Genomic DNA, 17,418 nt, shown 5'->3' on the forward strand with positions numbered 1-17,418 from the left:
ATTCAATCTATGGATTCAAATGGTTAAGGATTTCAATATTGATGAGACATTAAATTGTAACAATGGGTCAGTTTTGGTGCCCTTCTTGTAGATTAGTAATCAAGACCATATAGGTGCAGCAGCATTTTCTCCTCAGTTGCTGACACCAGTACTCCAGAAATAAAAATTATTTTCGGCATCTTATTTTTTACTTTACTCCCAACTAGTAATCATCAGCAGAAAAATGATTCAGCCTATCATACATATTTAAAGGCTGCCACTGATGACATGGGCTACACATAATGCCATATGACCTGCACATGCCTGAATTATACAGCCGCCAATCAACTCAAGTTTCGAGTCTGAAATATTTTAGTGTCAAACATATTTTGCAAGTAAACTCTAAACACTATAAGTGTGTCAAGACTGAAAGGTGTATAATTTAAATTTAACCACACATCATGTACATAAAATACATGCCACCAAGAATTCAATTATCCACATGACATGAGATTTGTTGGCTTTGCCAATCAACTAGAATTCCCCTTTTTTACCCAACCTAGACTACAAACTATAAGAAAGATAAATATTGTCCATATTCCGTTTCTATATCTGTTTGCACATTTAACACGTCACACACCATGTAAGCATTATGTCAGAGGTCAAATTATAACTGGTATCAGTATGTTCAAGTGAGACTGGAATCCAATTATGGTCAAACAAAACTTTCTATTTAAAGAATGGCACAGCACTTCATATGAATGTGAGAAAAAAAATCTGATCAAAATGAATATCATCATATTATGTAAATCACAGTATGAACTCAACGAATCATTACTCATTACTCATTACTCATAACTTTTGAGGGGCAGCAATAAAAACCCAGTTGGCTCGATTAGAGTACAAAGTAATGAAGTCACTGCACTAAAACTCACATTTGGCATCGAAACAGGTGGTGTCATGCGCACAACACCGGCGGGCTGCGGCACTACAGTAGGCTGGTAGGTCGGTTGTCCACCCACCAGCCCTGTCCAACCGTTACACACGGCCTGGACTGCAGCAGTTAAGCCGACTGGCGGAGCAGCACGATGAGGCAGGGTGGTGATGGGAACATCCGGCTTGGTTGCGGCAACAGCGGGGGGTGCAGCCGGAGGGATGACAGGCGGTGGAGGAGGCGGCGGCTGCTTTGTCCACATGCCGGCGCCTGTAGCCGTAGCTCCGGCCTTGCTGCTCGCTAGTAGCAGCTGGGAATCCACCACTTTGTTAGGCCAGTAATCTTCGAACACGGTTCCGGGAGGAAAATAACTCTTGATGTCATTAAGGCTAATCACTGAACACGTCTCACTAGCAAACAGCTCATTACGAATGCCTTGGACCTTGCAGCAAAATTTAAGGTAGGCAAGATCCCAACCTTCTAGCTTTTCAGCCTTGAGTTTTAGGTTATCGGTTTCACCTTCGAAATAGAATAGCGGTACGTACTTGAAGCCATCACGCACGGTGTAGGGCACGACAGATTCACCATTGATACGAACAAATCCACATTTATCTTTAGGGTTGCTGGAACTGAGCAATAGCTTGTTGTAACACACGTCAAGAAAATTATAAAATTCTCCGGCATCTTGTAACCGTACGACCAGATCTTTAGTTGTAAAAAGATCTCTGCCAAACTGTCCCTCACAATGCCTCACATTTATTTCGTTAAGTAACCTCGCCTCTGCGTCCGTGATATAATAGCTGCGGATACACGTGCAGTTGTAAATGTCTGAATGGAGATATGTCAGGTACTTGTTTAAAAGTTTTGATTCCACCATGCGAACGGCACAATACTTCTCACCGTAACGAAATATGTAAGGTATGTGGCACTTTCCGAGGGTCACCCACCCAAATTTTCCTCTCACACTCTCCTCATCCAACGGGGGTTTCCTGTCCGGCTCGGGTGTCTTTTTGTCCTTGTCTCTTTCCTTGTCAGGGCACGGTGCAACGGGGGCAGGAGGTGCCCTCGTAAGGTAGTTGAGGATGCCCGGCTGGCCAGTTTGGACCATGTTGGGCGGCGGGGGTTGGCCAGCACCGGGCGGTCGGACACTCGCCATCTTCGCCTTATTTGCTTCCACCATTTTGGCTGCCAGCTCTCGGATTTCAGCTTCATCTGGACGTTCTTGTTTGATTGCAACTCCTTCAAAACCTAAATGATGGAAAATAGTCACAATTTTAAGCAAAATTATGTATAGGCATTTTTTATGCATTTTGTGTGTCAGTATCCATCCCAACACAATTTTTATTTAGCACTATTTCCAAATATTTGTAATTAAGATTTGAGCACTTCAAATACCAACTTAGTTGCGGAGAAAATAGTGATTTACTAGTTATAAAACATGTTATGGAATGAGACTGAGATACAGTGCCTTAAGTAGTACTTGCTATTTGAGTGTGTGTATTGCCCACCACCACACCACCTGTCATTCCACACACCATTTGTATTGTTATAGAGTGTGTAGGAAAATGTATGTTAGAAAAGGCTGCCCACGCTCTCCCTACTTATTTAACTTGTAACACAAAATACAACAGAAACATCAAAATATGACACTACATGACATAATTTTAATGGTCATCCTGACAAAGTATTTTGTCTGCCAACATCATCAAGATTCTTAAAGGGAAATGAACTGTGAGTTGGGACATTTGGCAGACGTTCTTCTCAAACTAAAGATAAATATAAAAAAGAAAAGCCATTACTAATAAAACTGGGACGAAACAGTGGATTGGAGGAAGCTGTATGTCATTTGCAGACTATTTCTCTGTGCAATCTGAAAGTATAGTAGAGAACACAAAATTTATCAGTAATGGAAAAAATAGAAAAAGAAGAAAGATAATTTGTACTACAATTTTTTTAACAGACATTGGCAGAATAGAAAAGTTCAAAAAGTTGAAGTATCTAGGAGACATAATTCCAGAAATAGGTTAGAAAAAACTGCTGTAAACGAAAGGACACACAAGAAGTAGGAAACAGCGTATGTAATAACAAAAACTATTTACAACAAAAAGCACATTTGAAGAAATTAAAAAAAGAAACACTGCACTAGGACACGGTAGTGAAACGAGACTGCTTCTATGCAAGTGAACGCCTAGCACTGATTTACCAATCACACAAACCAGGAATATATTGTGTCCAAGTAGAACCAAAGGGCCCTAGTCATTAGGAAACAATAGTGTAATGTCAGATATAGAAAAGAAAGAAAATTAGTTATTTTTGGATGTTCATACTAGATGAATGACAACAAGTTCACAAAACAAATATTTGTACTTATGGGATAAGAAAATATCAACCAGTTGTACCCTAGAAGCAAAAAATATTAGAAATACACAACATGAAAGTGGCAGAAGCAGTGAAGTACAGATTTTCATGAAGGAAACGTTAAATTTCAGATTGTGAGGCAAAAGCAGCAAAGGAACAGATGCAAAGTGGTCTGAAGATGGTAAAAAGACATGTGGTGGGAAGAAGAAAGAATACTGGAGGAAAAGGAAAGAGTAAACCTATGGAACTGAAAATGTCACTTGGTCCCTTGTATGAAAAAATAGAAAGGACGATCAAATTTTAAAACTGCGCGCGCGCGCGCGCGCGCCCACACACACACACACACACACACAGGTGCGCGCACGCATTACAAAGTGAACCTACAAATCATTTAAATAAATTCAGTTATTTGAATAGTAAAGCAAGCAGTGACTGCTGTCCTGTAAGGATATTAACTGAAGGGGGGGGGGGGGGGGGAAGGAAAAGAATGGCTGAGCACGCCAACAGAAACATAAATTAGGAATGACAGACAACCACCATTACCAAAAAAGTATAAACTGTTCCAAGACTTTTTTTATAGAATTGTAAATGGTGCACTCTTGGAAAATAAGGCACCGCAAAATTGGAAACAACATATTTAAGTATGGAAATAAACAACAAAGTACAATCAAAATGACGAGTTCATGAATGAATGGGGTGGATTAAACCTTAGACCACAAATGGCAAAAATCGTCAACAGTAAAAAAAAAAAAAAAAAAATCCCCCAACTAGAATTACCTGGAAAAAATAGGAACAGAAGAATGGCTACATCAAGCAGGAACTACCACAAACAGAAAATGATATTCTGAAGCAGTTGTTTGAAGTTAATCTGGATGGGAAAATAATGAAACGTGTTTCCTGTTACGGAATTTAGACAGGAACATCACCACTTCTATCATAACATTATTTACTGTGTCTGTGTGCAAGAGAGAGAGAGAGAGAGAGAGAGAGAGAGAGAGAGAGAGAGATGGATGGGGACAGAGATTAATATCAACTATATATTTGATTCCTGAAATTATCATGCATGTTTCTTTGGGAAGCTACAGAGCATGTACAAAAAGGGCAAGACAGTTTACTGAGTACTCCAGGATGTAATGTTGTTATAACATAAATGAATGAAACACACACACAGAAGTGCATGCATCGTGTGAAAGGAAGGGTGTAGAGAAAGCTGGGAAAAAAAAGAGGAGAAGAGATTGGATGCTAAAAAGGGTAAGAGGAACAACCACCAACGAAAATTCGACTGCAAGAACAACAACTTTTTTCAATGAAATGCAAACATTAAATCCACTCATACAAACATTTGAAAAATAAGTCAAAATTACACAGTTATTGCAGCTTCAACTGGAGCATTAGTCAACTAACTGATGGAACGATTTATCTTTTCAGCCAATTGTTCTGTTGCATACTTTGCTATTCACTAACTCAATGAGGAAGACACAGTAGTAGTATAGAATAGCTGTTGACGGACAACTTTGTTTTGTAATGAATATATACTAGTCAGGGGAGGGAATGCAACACAGTGGTAAGACAATTCATGTTAGTGGGAATTATGATGCACACATTGCAGTGAATGATAGTAAAGTGGATGAAGCTGGGATAAAAAGCAAATTCGAAGAACAATTCAACAAACTGGCAGGGTACTGTGCGCATTGGGCTGAGGTACGATCATAGTTTTCTAATGACTCATACATTATAAACAGACAGTTTGATATTTTTTGCTCTGAGGGAGATTATTTCCCACAAGTCATCACAGCTCAGAGACAAAATATAACACCTTAAAAAGCTTAGTATCTGACGATACTATATTTGTATTCTCTCGTCTGGTTAACTGAAAACAGGTTCTTGTATTCCAATAGCATAGTTATCAAACAATGGAAACACCAGGTAGGAATACCAACAATGTAAGAGAAGATTCCGGCCCGAGATGGTGGAGATGGCGTTGTGTGTGTGTGTGTGTGTGTGTGTGTGTGTGTGTGTGTGTGTGTGTGTGTGTGTGTGTGTGTGTGTGTTTTTTTTTGCTGACTATAGCTATGGCTGAAAGCTATAGGTGAGTGTCTTTTAATTGTGCCTGTCTGCAACTTGAAGTGTCTACTTTACGATAAATAGCACAGCTATTGTTTTCACTACTTCACACTGTATCCACTTTTGAATAACTCATATTTTAATAACAACCCATTCAGAAATTAAATCTTAACACTAAAAACACAAATCCTAAAGAAGTTGTTCTGAACCCTTGCTTCAAATGGTGTACGAAACATTGAGCTACTTTCACCAATTAGATATCATCCACAAAAATGTGCAAATAGAAAAGAGGTACAATTATTTTTAATACTGCTGTAAACAATAAAAAATTATTTTATTGATAAATCTGCTATAGCAAAATCATATAACTTACTGGGCATCATAAAGCCTAAAAATGAAAAAGTGATCTAAACAAGAAAAGATCTGAACTGTAAATGGATCATAACATTAATTGAGTGCTTTCGGGTGTTCAGTCAAATTGTTTATTCCACTTTCTTTATACCATATTATCACAACCGACCAAGTCATACAATCCCGGCGCAGTAAGCTGTACTCTTATGCATAATCTTTGCTAGAGTTCTAAAGAAATATGCCTGAATGGGTTGGAGTCCAGGTAGTGAGTATGCATAAGAAGGCAGCTCGCAGCACCTGAAGAGGGCAACTGGGCTGATTGTCAAAATATTGTGTGTAAAAAATGAAATCATCAACTCTGCTAAAAACCTGAAAGCAAAACATCAATCAATCATGCTGACAAAACCTCAGGGTTGTAACTTGGTTTAACTGATCACAATCAATTACGTCACTTAAATAAAATTTTTAACTTCATCTGTAATCTGACATAAGACTGGAACAAATCAGCTTCTCTGTCTCTCCCTTAAATATAGCAATGAAAAATGACATTTTGAAATTATCCCCTGTCCTTGTATATTTTGAAATTACTTGAAGTTCTGTAAATTAACACTTTCTTTTTTATAATAAATATTCTCAAGCACTAATCATGTGAAACAAGTCTCACTAATTAACAAAAACTTAACTTATTTATGGCAAAAAAGTTAATAGAGTTCAAACTTTTTGTAACCTGTGTATCCCAAACTCTTCTAGAAGACCACCAAAAACTGATATACAGCAGCATGTCAAACTGAATGAAAATTAAAACTATAGAACCACTATGGTTGTGACAATAAATCATACACGTACAGAGGTAAAAGTGTAACAAAAAAAAAAAACAAAAAAAAGAAAGGAAAAGAAAGGAAAAGAATACTCTGTTAAGACAGTAAAATGTTCTATTAATTGTGAACACCATACATAGAGCAATAAATGCATGGATTTAAGGATGCATGCCTCAAAGGCAAACTGGGAGGCGAGGACATACAGCTCCCAAGATTCGTGGAATATATTTCCCTTCTGTCTGACAGTGAGATAAAGCTGCACCTGTAAGGAATGGAATAAATATTACAGAGAGAACTATAATAAGCAATTAAATAATTACTGTGTGTGGCACAAACATGACTGAATGTGCTTAAACATGTGAGCACTTTCACCTAAAGTTTTTAACAAATAAGAAAGCAAAGATACCATTTATTAATAAAGATGGGCCACATATGTAAAATGTTATGGAAAATAGCTTATTCCAGGGTATGTACAGACTTAATCGAGTTACAGTGTGTACGCTAAAGTAAACAGCAAAAGGAAAAAGTGGAGAGAAGATTTTTTTTTTTTGAAACACAGAGCAGCATAACACGAGGCAATGTGACATTCACTCACAATACTTTTCAAATATGGGGTTCTAGGTAACACAAATGAGAGAAGAACCATGCAGTGAAACTTTTATTTAGTACTGCTGTTTAGTATGGGATCCTTATCGTATTGATCACCAAGGAGCACTGATAGAAGTTCGAAGGATGGCAGCTCGTTTTGTATTATTGTGAAACAGGAGAGAAAATAGCAATATAATGTAAAGGATAGTTGCTACTCACCATATAGAAGAGATGCTGAGTCACAGAAAGGCACAACAAAAAGACTGCCACAAAATTTGCTTTGGGCTAAAAAGGCCTATGTCAAAAGTAGACAATGTACACACACACACACACACACACGCAAACGCATCTCTCACACATGACCACAGTCTCTGGCAGCTGGAGCCATACTCAACTAGCTGGCTGTCTGGCTCCAGCTGCCAAAGACTGGTGATGTGTGTGCAAGTTTTGTGTGTGTGTGTGTGTGTGTGTGTGTGTGTGTGTGTGTGTGTGTGTGTGTGTGTGTGTGTGTGTGTGTTTTTTTTTTTTTGTCTTATTTTGATAAAGGCCTTGTTGGCCGAATTGCGTGACAGTCTCTTTGTTGTGCCTTTCTGCATCTCAGCACCTCCGCTATATGGTGAGAAGCAACTATCCTCCTCATTGTATTGTTACATTCCATGCTCAATTTTCCACTGTTTGAGGAGAGAGAGTGTCATAAATATGACATGCAACTTGGGGTGGCAATAATTAAAACAAAGACGTATTCCATTGCAGCAAGATCTCTTAACAAAATTTCAATCACCAACTACTGAAAGCGAAAATATTTTGGCAACTATCACCGAGAAATAAACATCACAACAAAATAAGACAAATCAGAGCTTACATAGAAAGATTTAGATGTTCATTTTTCCCACATACTGTTCAAGATTGGAACCATTGAAAAATAATCGGACACTGGCTCTATGAATCCTCTGCCAAGCATGTAGGTATGAATTTCTGATTAATCATGCAGATGTATGGCACCTGGAAATTTACCAATGACACCAAACCGAAACATCAGTACATACTTTTTAAAACATTTAGACAACTGAATTAAACTTCCTAAAATGAAATGAATCAATGGATTTCAGAAATGTTGAAGCTGCAATATAACGAATGTTGAAATAGGTGAAATCAAAGTCACAATGAAAATTTGATCTGAAATTGGGGGTGCACACAGTTGGCTCAATAAATCCAGTGATTACTCACAAAGGTAAGTAGAAATGTAATGTTTCTAGTATACCTGTAAAAGCATTAGGTATGATATATGAGAACCACTGTGACTTTACCACGGGTAGTTTGTCAAGAAGAGTTCTTGCACCTTTTGTCATGAGAAACGCAGTAACAATTCTTCTGATTTATCGAAATAAAAATGGTCATATTAAGTCAGTGCAGAAATTGGGATCCTGTGGCGGTAGGCAAAAAATGCAATGCAGCTGAGGATGGAATGTTGGATGAACTGGAATCACTTGTGTCTGGTAGGGTATTGCAGTCCAACAATACAAACAAACACTGATAGGACATAGCTTATGTCAAGCAACATTAGCAATTGGGCATACCAGTATTCTAAAATACATGAAATATATAGCGTGACCATAAATGTATAAGGTATAGGTTCACAAATAAATACTTCCCTGCTGTGGAACGACAATCCCTGTAGTTATTATGATTATTAGTTGCTGGTTTGCGGTGTGCTTTCTGTTAATTCAATTTTTATGCCCAAAATGCATAAAAATTAAATAAAAAAGTTCAGCTGAGCACCCAGAATACACCCTAAACTGATAGTAAACCCAATCTACTGATGTGAATAAAGGGAGATCATAGGCTACTTTCAATTACAACCAAAAACATTAACTTTGTCTGCAAATAACAAGTTCAAACAAGAGTTATATAGTGCCTCCTAGATAAATTTACATTTTATGGGCTTGATGGTATAGCCAACCAATGGATAATGTCATATCCGACCAAAAGAATGCACGGTACTTAGTAATTCAAGCAATGTAGTCCAGGGACACAATTCTGACTGGAGAGTAATCAAGTATGGGGTTCCCGAAGGTCCACTGCTTTTCCTCATACATGTAAACGATTTCCATCTAGAATACAACAAGCACAATTAGTTCTTTTTGTAGATGACACCAATATTGTAACAATCCAAGCATATGTACAAAAACATAAGAAATGATAAACAACATTCTTAAAAGCATCATTGGCTGGTTTTCTGCACATGGTCTCGCCCTCAATTTTAAGAAGACACAACATATTCAATTCTGCACATACAGAGGTACTACACCAATGATAAGTGTAATACATGGTGAGGAAATAATAAATAGGGTGGAAACTTTAGACTTCTTAGGGGTTCATGTAGAAGGAAAAAAACATTTTGGAACTCCTAAAACAACTTATTTCAGTCACATTTGTGCTTAGAATCATGCAAATCTTGGGGAGAGATAAATCATTAAGCTGACATACTTTGAATATTTGCATTCAATAATGTCATATGCAATAATGTTCTGAAGTAACTCATTTTTAAGGAAAAAAGTCTTCATTGCACAAAAACTTGCTGTAAGGATAATATGTGGTGGCCACCCACAATCATCTTGTAGACATCAGTTTAAGGAGTTGGGCATTCTGACTACTGCTTCACAGTATATTTATTCCCTCATGAAGTTAATTGTAAGTAATTCACTACAGTTCAAAAGGAACTATGAGGTACATAATTAAAATAATAGAAGAAAAATGATATCCATTACACCACATTAAGGTTGTCTTTAGTACAAAAGGAGTGCACAGTGCTGCAACAAAAATTTCTGATCACTTACCAGTGATATAAAATGTCTGACAGATGGCAAAGGAAAATTTGATAATGAACTGAGAAAGTATCTCCTTGACAATTCCTCCCACTCAAAAAAAAAAAGGGGTAACCATACATACTAATTCATTCATGATGTGAATGTAAAATGACTCATTACATTTCATTATGATCTATTGTGCAAAATGATCCAATGGTCCATGGAACATGTAGCTAACTAACTAGCTGCCCCCATCCCCAATCCTCATTTTTTCACATTTGATGTATAACACATGTACATTATTGTTGTTGTGTTCAGTCCCAAAGACTGGTCTGACGTACCTCTCTTCATTAGTCTATCCTGTAAAAACCTCTTCACCTCCACTTAACTACTGCAACCTGTATCCACTTGAACTTACGTCCTGTATTGAAGCCTTGGCTTCTCTCTTCAATTTTAACCCCATTTTAGCAAACAATTCCTTGGTGCTTCAGGAAGTGTTCTATCGAACAATCCCCTCTTTTACTCAAATTGTGATGTACATTTCTTTTCAGGATGTCAAATTACACAGCCTTCAACTGTCTAGTTTCCAAACTTGATTTATTTGGCTACCAGTTTCAGCATTTTACTTTGCCACCTTCAGGCCGCTGATCGACATGTAGGACGATTCTACCTCAGTTCTCATCAAAATAGGGGTCAGCAATACTGGTATTAGTAGATTTTTGCTATAGCAACCAATTCAATCATCATTTGTCATGTCAATCAGAGGCCTGGAGATGGCACAGTAAAACACTGAAACTGGCAGCCAAAGAAAACCATTTTGGAAACTTGATGGCTGAAAGGTGTTTAATTCGACACCCTGTAACAAACAACTGAGTCCCCCAACTATCTCTAAAAAGATGGATGTACAGTAATTTCTTTTTCCCAAATTCAATTAAGAACATCTTATTCGTAATCAGGTCTGCTAATCAAATCTTCAGCATTGTTCAACGGCACACATTTGGTAGTTCCTATTCTCTTCTTGTCAGAAGTGTTTACTGTCCAGATTTCACTGCCACACAAAGCTACACTGAAGACAAATGCACCCAGAAAAGGCTTTATATTTGATATTATATAGATTAGCCTAAATGTACATAAAGAGCACCAAAATTTGCCTCGTATGTAATGTAGCTTCTCTAAATTTCTCACACAGCATTTGTTTTCATTATGAAAAGTATTGTCCTTGGCAAATGACGACCAAACTGTCATCTTTCAACTTAATTTAGGTCTTGGCCTACGATGCAGATCGATTTATCATTACAGCTAATTTCAGAAAGTGTAGATGAGAAATATGATCTAGTGTGTTCACAAACATAAACATCAATACTTCTGATACACTCAACATGACTATCATGAAGAGACATTTATCTGAAGAGGATAGCAATATTGATTTTTTTCTTTTCCCATCACTACCACAAACTGAGGCAAGTATCCCTAGTAAATATAACAATGAATAGACCTATAGTGCACAGGATGGAATGTATGTTATCCAATTTGATAGCATCAGCAATCACAGATTAATAAGAATTGTACATGCATTAAACTAATGAGAATGGTATGTGTATTAAATTGTCAGAAATGACACAAAAAATAACTGATTTACTACTTCAGTCATCTTTATTTACAAGTACACTTACTGTTTCAGTCACACTACCATGGTTTTAGATTATGAAACATATTTCTGGCTTGTATATATGTTATGTATTTGGAAGTGATGTGACTAGAAGGTAGTGCAATTGACACCTGCAGCACAATGAACAAAGAGTAATGCTGTCATACGGTACCACATGTGTTTCAAACCATGCATCACAGGTCTTTTTTTTTAAGATCTCTGGTATCATAATACATGCAAAATACTGTGTTTTCAAATGTGCAGTGACAAATATATGTGTGCAATATGGTATCATGCAGCAAGAGCATGTACTATGTTACGCATATCTGATGACAGGTGCACACACATTTCATGGTGTAAAAACAATGAAATTCCTCTTAATTATACGGCATGACCACTGAAGAAGTGAATGTATGATTTTCTTTTGTGTATTAGACAGGCCATTATGGATTAAACATATTTTCCACTAGTAAGTAAATTAAACAAAAACACTTAAGAGACCAACACTATTATACAAAAGATTCCTAGGCCTAGTGTCGTGCTGCATGATCATGAGAAATCAATGGCAAAGCCCAAGTCCTTAAGGTGTAGTTTCACAAGTGCCATAGGAGAATCACTAATAAGTGCTGTCATACATTTTGCTCAAATCTCATTAAAAATAATGTGAACAGTATTTTTATGTCCTTCATAGAAGCGAGACACATCTCATATTGGACTACAGTGCAAACTGTAGCACACATCTTATTCCTCTAATTTCAAGTAATGAGCTTTCATAAATGGAGTTGAGATGTATGCATAGGTCACTGTTGTACAACACCAGTGATTAGTCAAACACACTGCAAGAAGCTTAAGAGCCTGGCTTGGTGGTATTCCTGTAAGTTATTTTTCAGTAAAAATGAATTTTTTTTACGGATTTTTTTGTATAACAGAAAACTGGAAATAGTAGATACTGCACTTTTTTAACAAATTTGTTTTCAATGACATGACTTCTTGTATGCCTACCATACATACAGATATAAGGTGATGGACATTATAATAAATGACCGCAAGACTAGTAGCACTGATATTAATAAGCACTGTTAAGTTGGCAAGATACTGGTAGTCAATGAATGCCATATCGCACAGTTGAATATGAAGTTCCCCTCAGCTGTTGTTCATTTCTTAATAGGCCTCTAACTTATTCAGAGCCACATTGGTATATTAAACATCTACAAACACAATTATTGCTAAAGAAAGAGTAGTTACCTACAATATGGGCTACCATGTTTTAATTTTTCATTCTTTATAGTTAAATGTTAATAAATGAATAAATTTTGAGACACTGAATCAATTAGACCAACAGTTACTATCTACTGATCTAAAACATTTCAAACACAGCCTACATTTGTTGAGTCCAAGATGAAAAGCAGACTACTCATCAGGAGAAATAAATGGTAAGCATGTACATTTAGAGAACAGAAAAACCAAATTATTGTGGCTAGCAAAAACATTCCAAGAATGTGACAGCATGGCCTGCAATGTTATAGTGCTGAGAAACGATTGACTCAAACATACTAGAATTCATGATTATGCAGCAGTCTGTGAGTCTTGCCATTTTATTCACTTTTAGTACTAACTTTTGCAGGATATAAACTGAACTTTCACAACTGGTGGACTTTTAATAGAATACATGTATGTGAACACATGTTTGATATGCTTTTCAATAAGATTCCTAAAGCTCTGTAAATTTGCACATTATCCCTGCAAGTTTTAGATACAATAGTGGTAAACGTAAACCACATAAATTTATGGAAGGAAAGAAAATGGTTTTCAACTTCAACTATGCATAAAAAATGTAGCCTAGAGGAACTGAAAACTACTTTTTGTCCGTGTTAAAAACCTGCTTCACGACAAGAGCTACTGTACATACGAGCATACAAATTCTGGTACAGATAGATAAATAACCCAAACAAATTTAGTGTCAGCTAATAAATACAATTTTTTGCATCTCAATACCAGATGTCAGAAAATTCAGTTTAAAACGATGTTAATTTCAAAATATTACTAATGTAAAACAGATTAAAAATACCTGACACAAAATAAATATCGGATTTAGTACACACATGAAGTGGCTTCTTACAAAAATATAGGTTTGTGCGTACCAGTATCATTAGTTGATTGACAGGTTATAAATTACGGGTAAGAATAAAATGGTTTGCGTCTTACACGAAGAAATGTTTTATAGTTCGTAAAACAGTCTGAGTAGATTATTTATTTACATATGTAGGTAAAGAGGGCCAATATACAGTACGGGATTGATAAAACGTCACTTTGTATTTTTAATACCATCTAACGTATGTAACGAGTAGAAAATCTTTTAACGGCATAATTATGGTATCTGTCAACTGATGACGTCTTACAATACGTGTTATGACAGCACGATGTGCTAACGCTAAATTAATTTTACGGAGACCAAGGTAAAGCCATATGCCATTAAAACACTAAAACAAAATGTACAGGGCGTACAAGGGTTTTTACGATTTGCCACTCTTCAGCAAACATATATAAGGCACTCTTGATTCTACATTGACATGCAATCTAAAGCAAATTAGGTCAACTACACTTTTACATAAAATTTCACATAACATTATCTGACAGCAATGACACATGTGAGCTGTGTACGTAGCATACTTGCAAACTTTAAAAAAATTAATTCCTATACAGGCAGACGTCTATAAACACAAAGTAAAACCACCTGCTTAAATTCAACAGTTCCACATACAGTGACATATGTAAGTGGAAAAAAAACCAATCACGTCAACAGTTTTACTCATTTCCGCACGATACGTCTGTTCTCCCTTACCTCCTTTATTTGTATTTCCAGCGTTCGATAAGGCGGCAACCGAGGATAACGCCATTATAGCTCTCACGTTGTTTCAGCCATGTAACAATTGACGAAAGCACTGAGCAGACAGAATACGAAAACAAGGATCACTTGTGTGTAAATTGTATACAAATTTCACATTTCGTCATTATTATGACAACGCGCACACGCAGCACTTCGACTGGTAAACTTCATTCTTTCTGTTCGCGTTCAGAGCGTTACACATTTCTCCCCTTCGATTTGAAAGCCAAGGGAAATGCCCCGCCTAGCCTCGCATACAGGGTCCCTATTTTCTCAGCGCCAGTTTTTCTCCACCTGTGAGTCATTCTCGTCAAATGGCGGTCATCGAGGGAAACCAACCAATGGCAGCGCTCCATGCTGCAATAACAAAAAGACTACATCGTCATTCCTGTGACGTCACATCAAATTTCCAGGCCCCCGGCTCGAGGCTAGAGCTTAAATTTCCATGGTCCCTCAAGTACGGCACGGAGGAGAGTTGCAACATCTCATCTGCGGCAGTCTAATGAAAGCATTATTATGTTCATAGACAAAATAAGATAATACGAAATATCACTAGAAAATTATCGAAACTCTAGGGAAACCGAAATTGTGGCAGTATTCGATACCACAAGTTACATAAGTAAGTACAATTAAATTCAATTCGTATATTTAGATACCGAACATAACCTCTAGAACTTATATTCTTTATGTTCATCAGCGTATATCTGGCGGCGTCAACAGTCCCGAAGGCCGCAGAGGAAAAAAAAACACACCCGGAGTGGGAATGTTGCCAAAGACATACAATTGTCGTCCTAATGCACAAGACCGTAAGGACGAGAATCATGACGGTGGCCAAGCGATTTTCAGCCTTACGGTGCGCAGCGAAGGACGGCTACCTCCCCTCCCGTCCCGTCACCCCTACATTGGCTGCTGTCTACAAAGTACACGAAACTCGAGAACGCAAACGTTTGTAAATTGTTTGGGAGGTCTTTCAAAAGATTCCTTTTGACAAACAAAAGTTATGCAAGTTGTATTGCTATATGCTTCGCTTCATTACTCGTTTTATCTCGCAGCCTACTTTCTTGTGAAGTTGCGATCGACAATTCTCACTCAGAACGTTGACCTTGGGATCCCTGGCGCAGAGGCAATGTTACCCGGTGCGGTACCGAACTAGTATCTACTGGAACTTGTTCTGCGGCGAAAGAATGTATCATCCTTAAATATACAACTGAATATTAGGACATTTGTCTAGTGACGGCCAAGACCCGTCATCAGCTTTCTGATAGTTCGCCCTTCGATCTGTAATATTTCTTTCTGATGTGAAAACTTTTTAAAAAACGTATTAAAAGGGAACTGCGTATTGTGGCGTTAATTTAACTTCGCGGGTTATCCATTATAAAAGTTGAGGGCAAAAATGTAGCGTTTGACGTTGACGTTTCAGAACAATGTTTTCCATCTTCAGGACTGGTATATCGCATTCTCCTTCGTTCGTTTCTGAAGATGCTTGCCAGAACACTAGGTGAGTTAGATATTAGCTTATCTGAATTTCTCAAATCAAATTCCAAAAACTTCTGGTATCAAAGTTTGAAACTTTTACTGTCACAAACAACAAAGTGAAGAGAGTACTTGAAATACTCAAAGACATGTTCCCACAACTTAATTAGCCACAAAACAATGTATTTTCAAGCTTCAAATAAACTTTGATACTTTTTCTAATTTAGAGACTAACTTAACAATACAACTGCGTTGCCAGGCTGTAAACGTTCTTGATAATACGTATTTTTCTCTGTTGTATGTTTCACTTGCTCTTACGCCTTAAGTAAGACTGAAAGTTAATAACATAATCACTACGCAGCACATGAAGAAAAAGAAGAAATAACAAAAATTAAATTCAGTAGCTGGTGACACTCTTTATCTATGCATGGCCCAGATGGTCTGTGTGTGGCAATACAAGGTTGTACAATCGTCTGTCTCGACGTGTGTGTGCACTAGATCCACGTAATTCACGACTACAGGTGCATGATTTCCACAGTACATTGGCGCACTTATTGAGCTGCAGTCTACTGCCACGATACCATACCCTCTCAAAAATATTTGCATTTGTAGTTATTTTTCAATAGCTCAATTAAATCGGGAGCTGTTTCTGTCAAAACTATACGATAATTATAAAGGGTTACAAATTGTCCGAAATATTCCGCAGCTGTTCAGATATCTTTAACAACATTATTTCTATTTTACATTTATTTTTTAAAAGTAGTAATAACGCGAAAAAACTCCTCTAAAGTACTTCCTCAGATTACAGTAACATTAAAACAGTACCGCACGTCAGAGGAATATATTGCAGATTATTGTATGTGCGCTATGTCATAACTTGACTAGGAATTGGCAATACAGTGTCAGTTTACGGTGCCACGTTGCCTAGTCGCAGCTCGCGCTAGAGCGACTCTCGCTCACATCGTGTAGCATGGCCTGCGATGTTGTAAGCGGCGGAGAATAACAGCCTACCTCCCCTCCGCTCCTCCTTCCACCTCCACAGCCGCTGAGGGGAAGGGGTACGCGTGGCGGGAGGGGAATAGAGGGGCCGGCAGGCCGCTAGCCTCGTGCACAGGCCCTGATTCTGGAGGCGAGGCGCGGCGAGCGCTGGCGCGCGCGGGACCTCGTCCGTACTCGCGCCAAAGGATACGCATGCGCACCAGCGTTCTTACCCCCTCTCCTCCGGCGTTGCTGTTGGCTGGCGAGTTGGCTCAGTGCATAGCGACTGTTACTACTGCACTAACAATTCAGCCGGTGATGGAGAAACATCGGGCGGAGAAGTGGTAGTTGAACCAGCGTTCGCTGTCATTTCTTCATAAACTATTTGTCGTATAGCCCATTATTAATATGAGTTTACGTCCTTATTCGATATCACAAGAAATCAAAAAGGTTGCAGTAGTTGGAGTATAGTTATTTGTATCAGGTTAAATGAGAGCCATCATTTGTTCAGAGTTCGTAACGACGCTTTGGAGTGT

General features: G+C 37.8%; 1 protein-coding gene across 2 annotated transcripts in view; it reads right to left on the reverse strand.

Annotated features, from left to right (window-relative positions):
* Positions 1–15,134, reverse strand: part of LOC126094482 (uncharacterized) — a 110,429-nt gene extending 95,295 nt beyond the window's left edge. For both annotated transcript variants that reach the window (XM_049908878.1, XM_049908877.1), the window contains exons 1-2: positions 14,390–15,134; positions 915–2,161 (exon numbers count right to left, since the gene is read on the reverse strand). In XM_049908878.1, coding sequence (XP_049764835.1) covers positions 915–2,161; positions 14,390–14,444 — 1,302 coding nt within the window. In that variant the 5' untranslated portion in view covers positions 14,445–15,134. The remainder of the gene's footprint in view (positions 1–914; positions 2,162–14,389) is intronic.
* Positions 15,135–17,418: the final 2,284 nt, after the last annotated feature.

This window comes from Schistocerca cancellata, chromosome 8 (assembly GCF_023864275.1).
Source record: "Schistocerca cancellata isolate TAMUIC-IGC-003103 chromosome 8, iqSchCanc2.1, whole genome shotgun sequence".
In the NCBI taxonomy this organism is placed as follows: domain Eukaryota; kingdom Metazoa; phylum Arthropoda; class Insecta; order Orthoptera; family Acrididae; genus Schistocerca; species Schistocerca cancellata.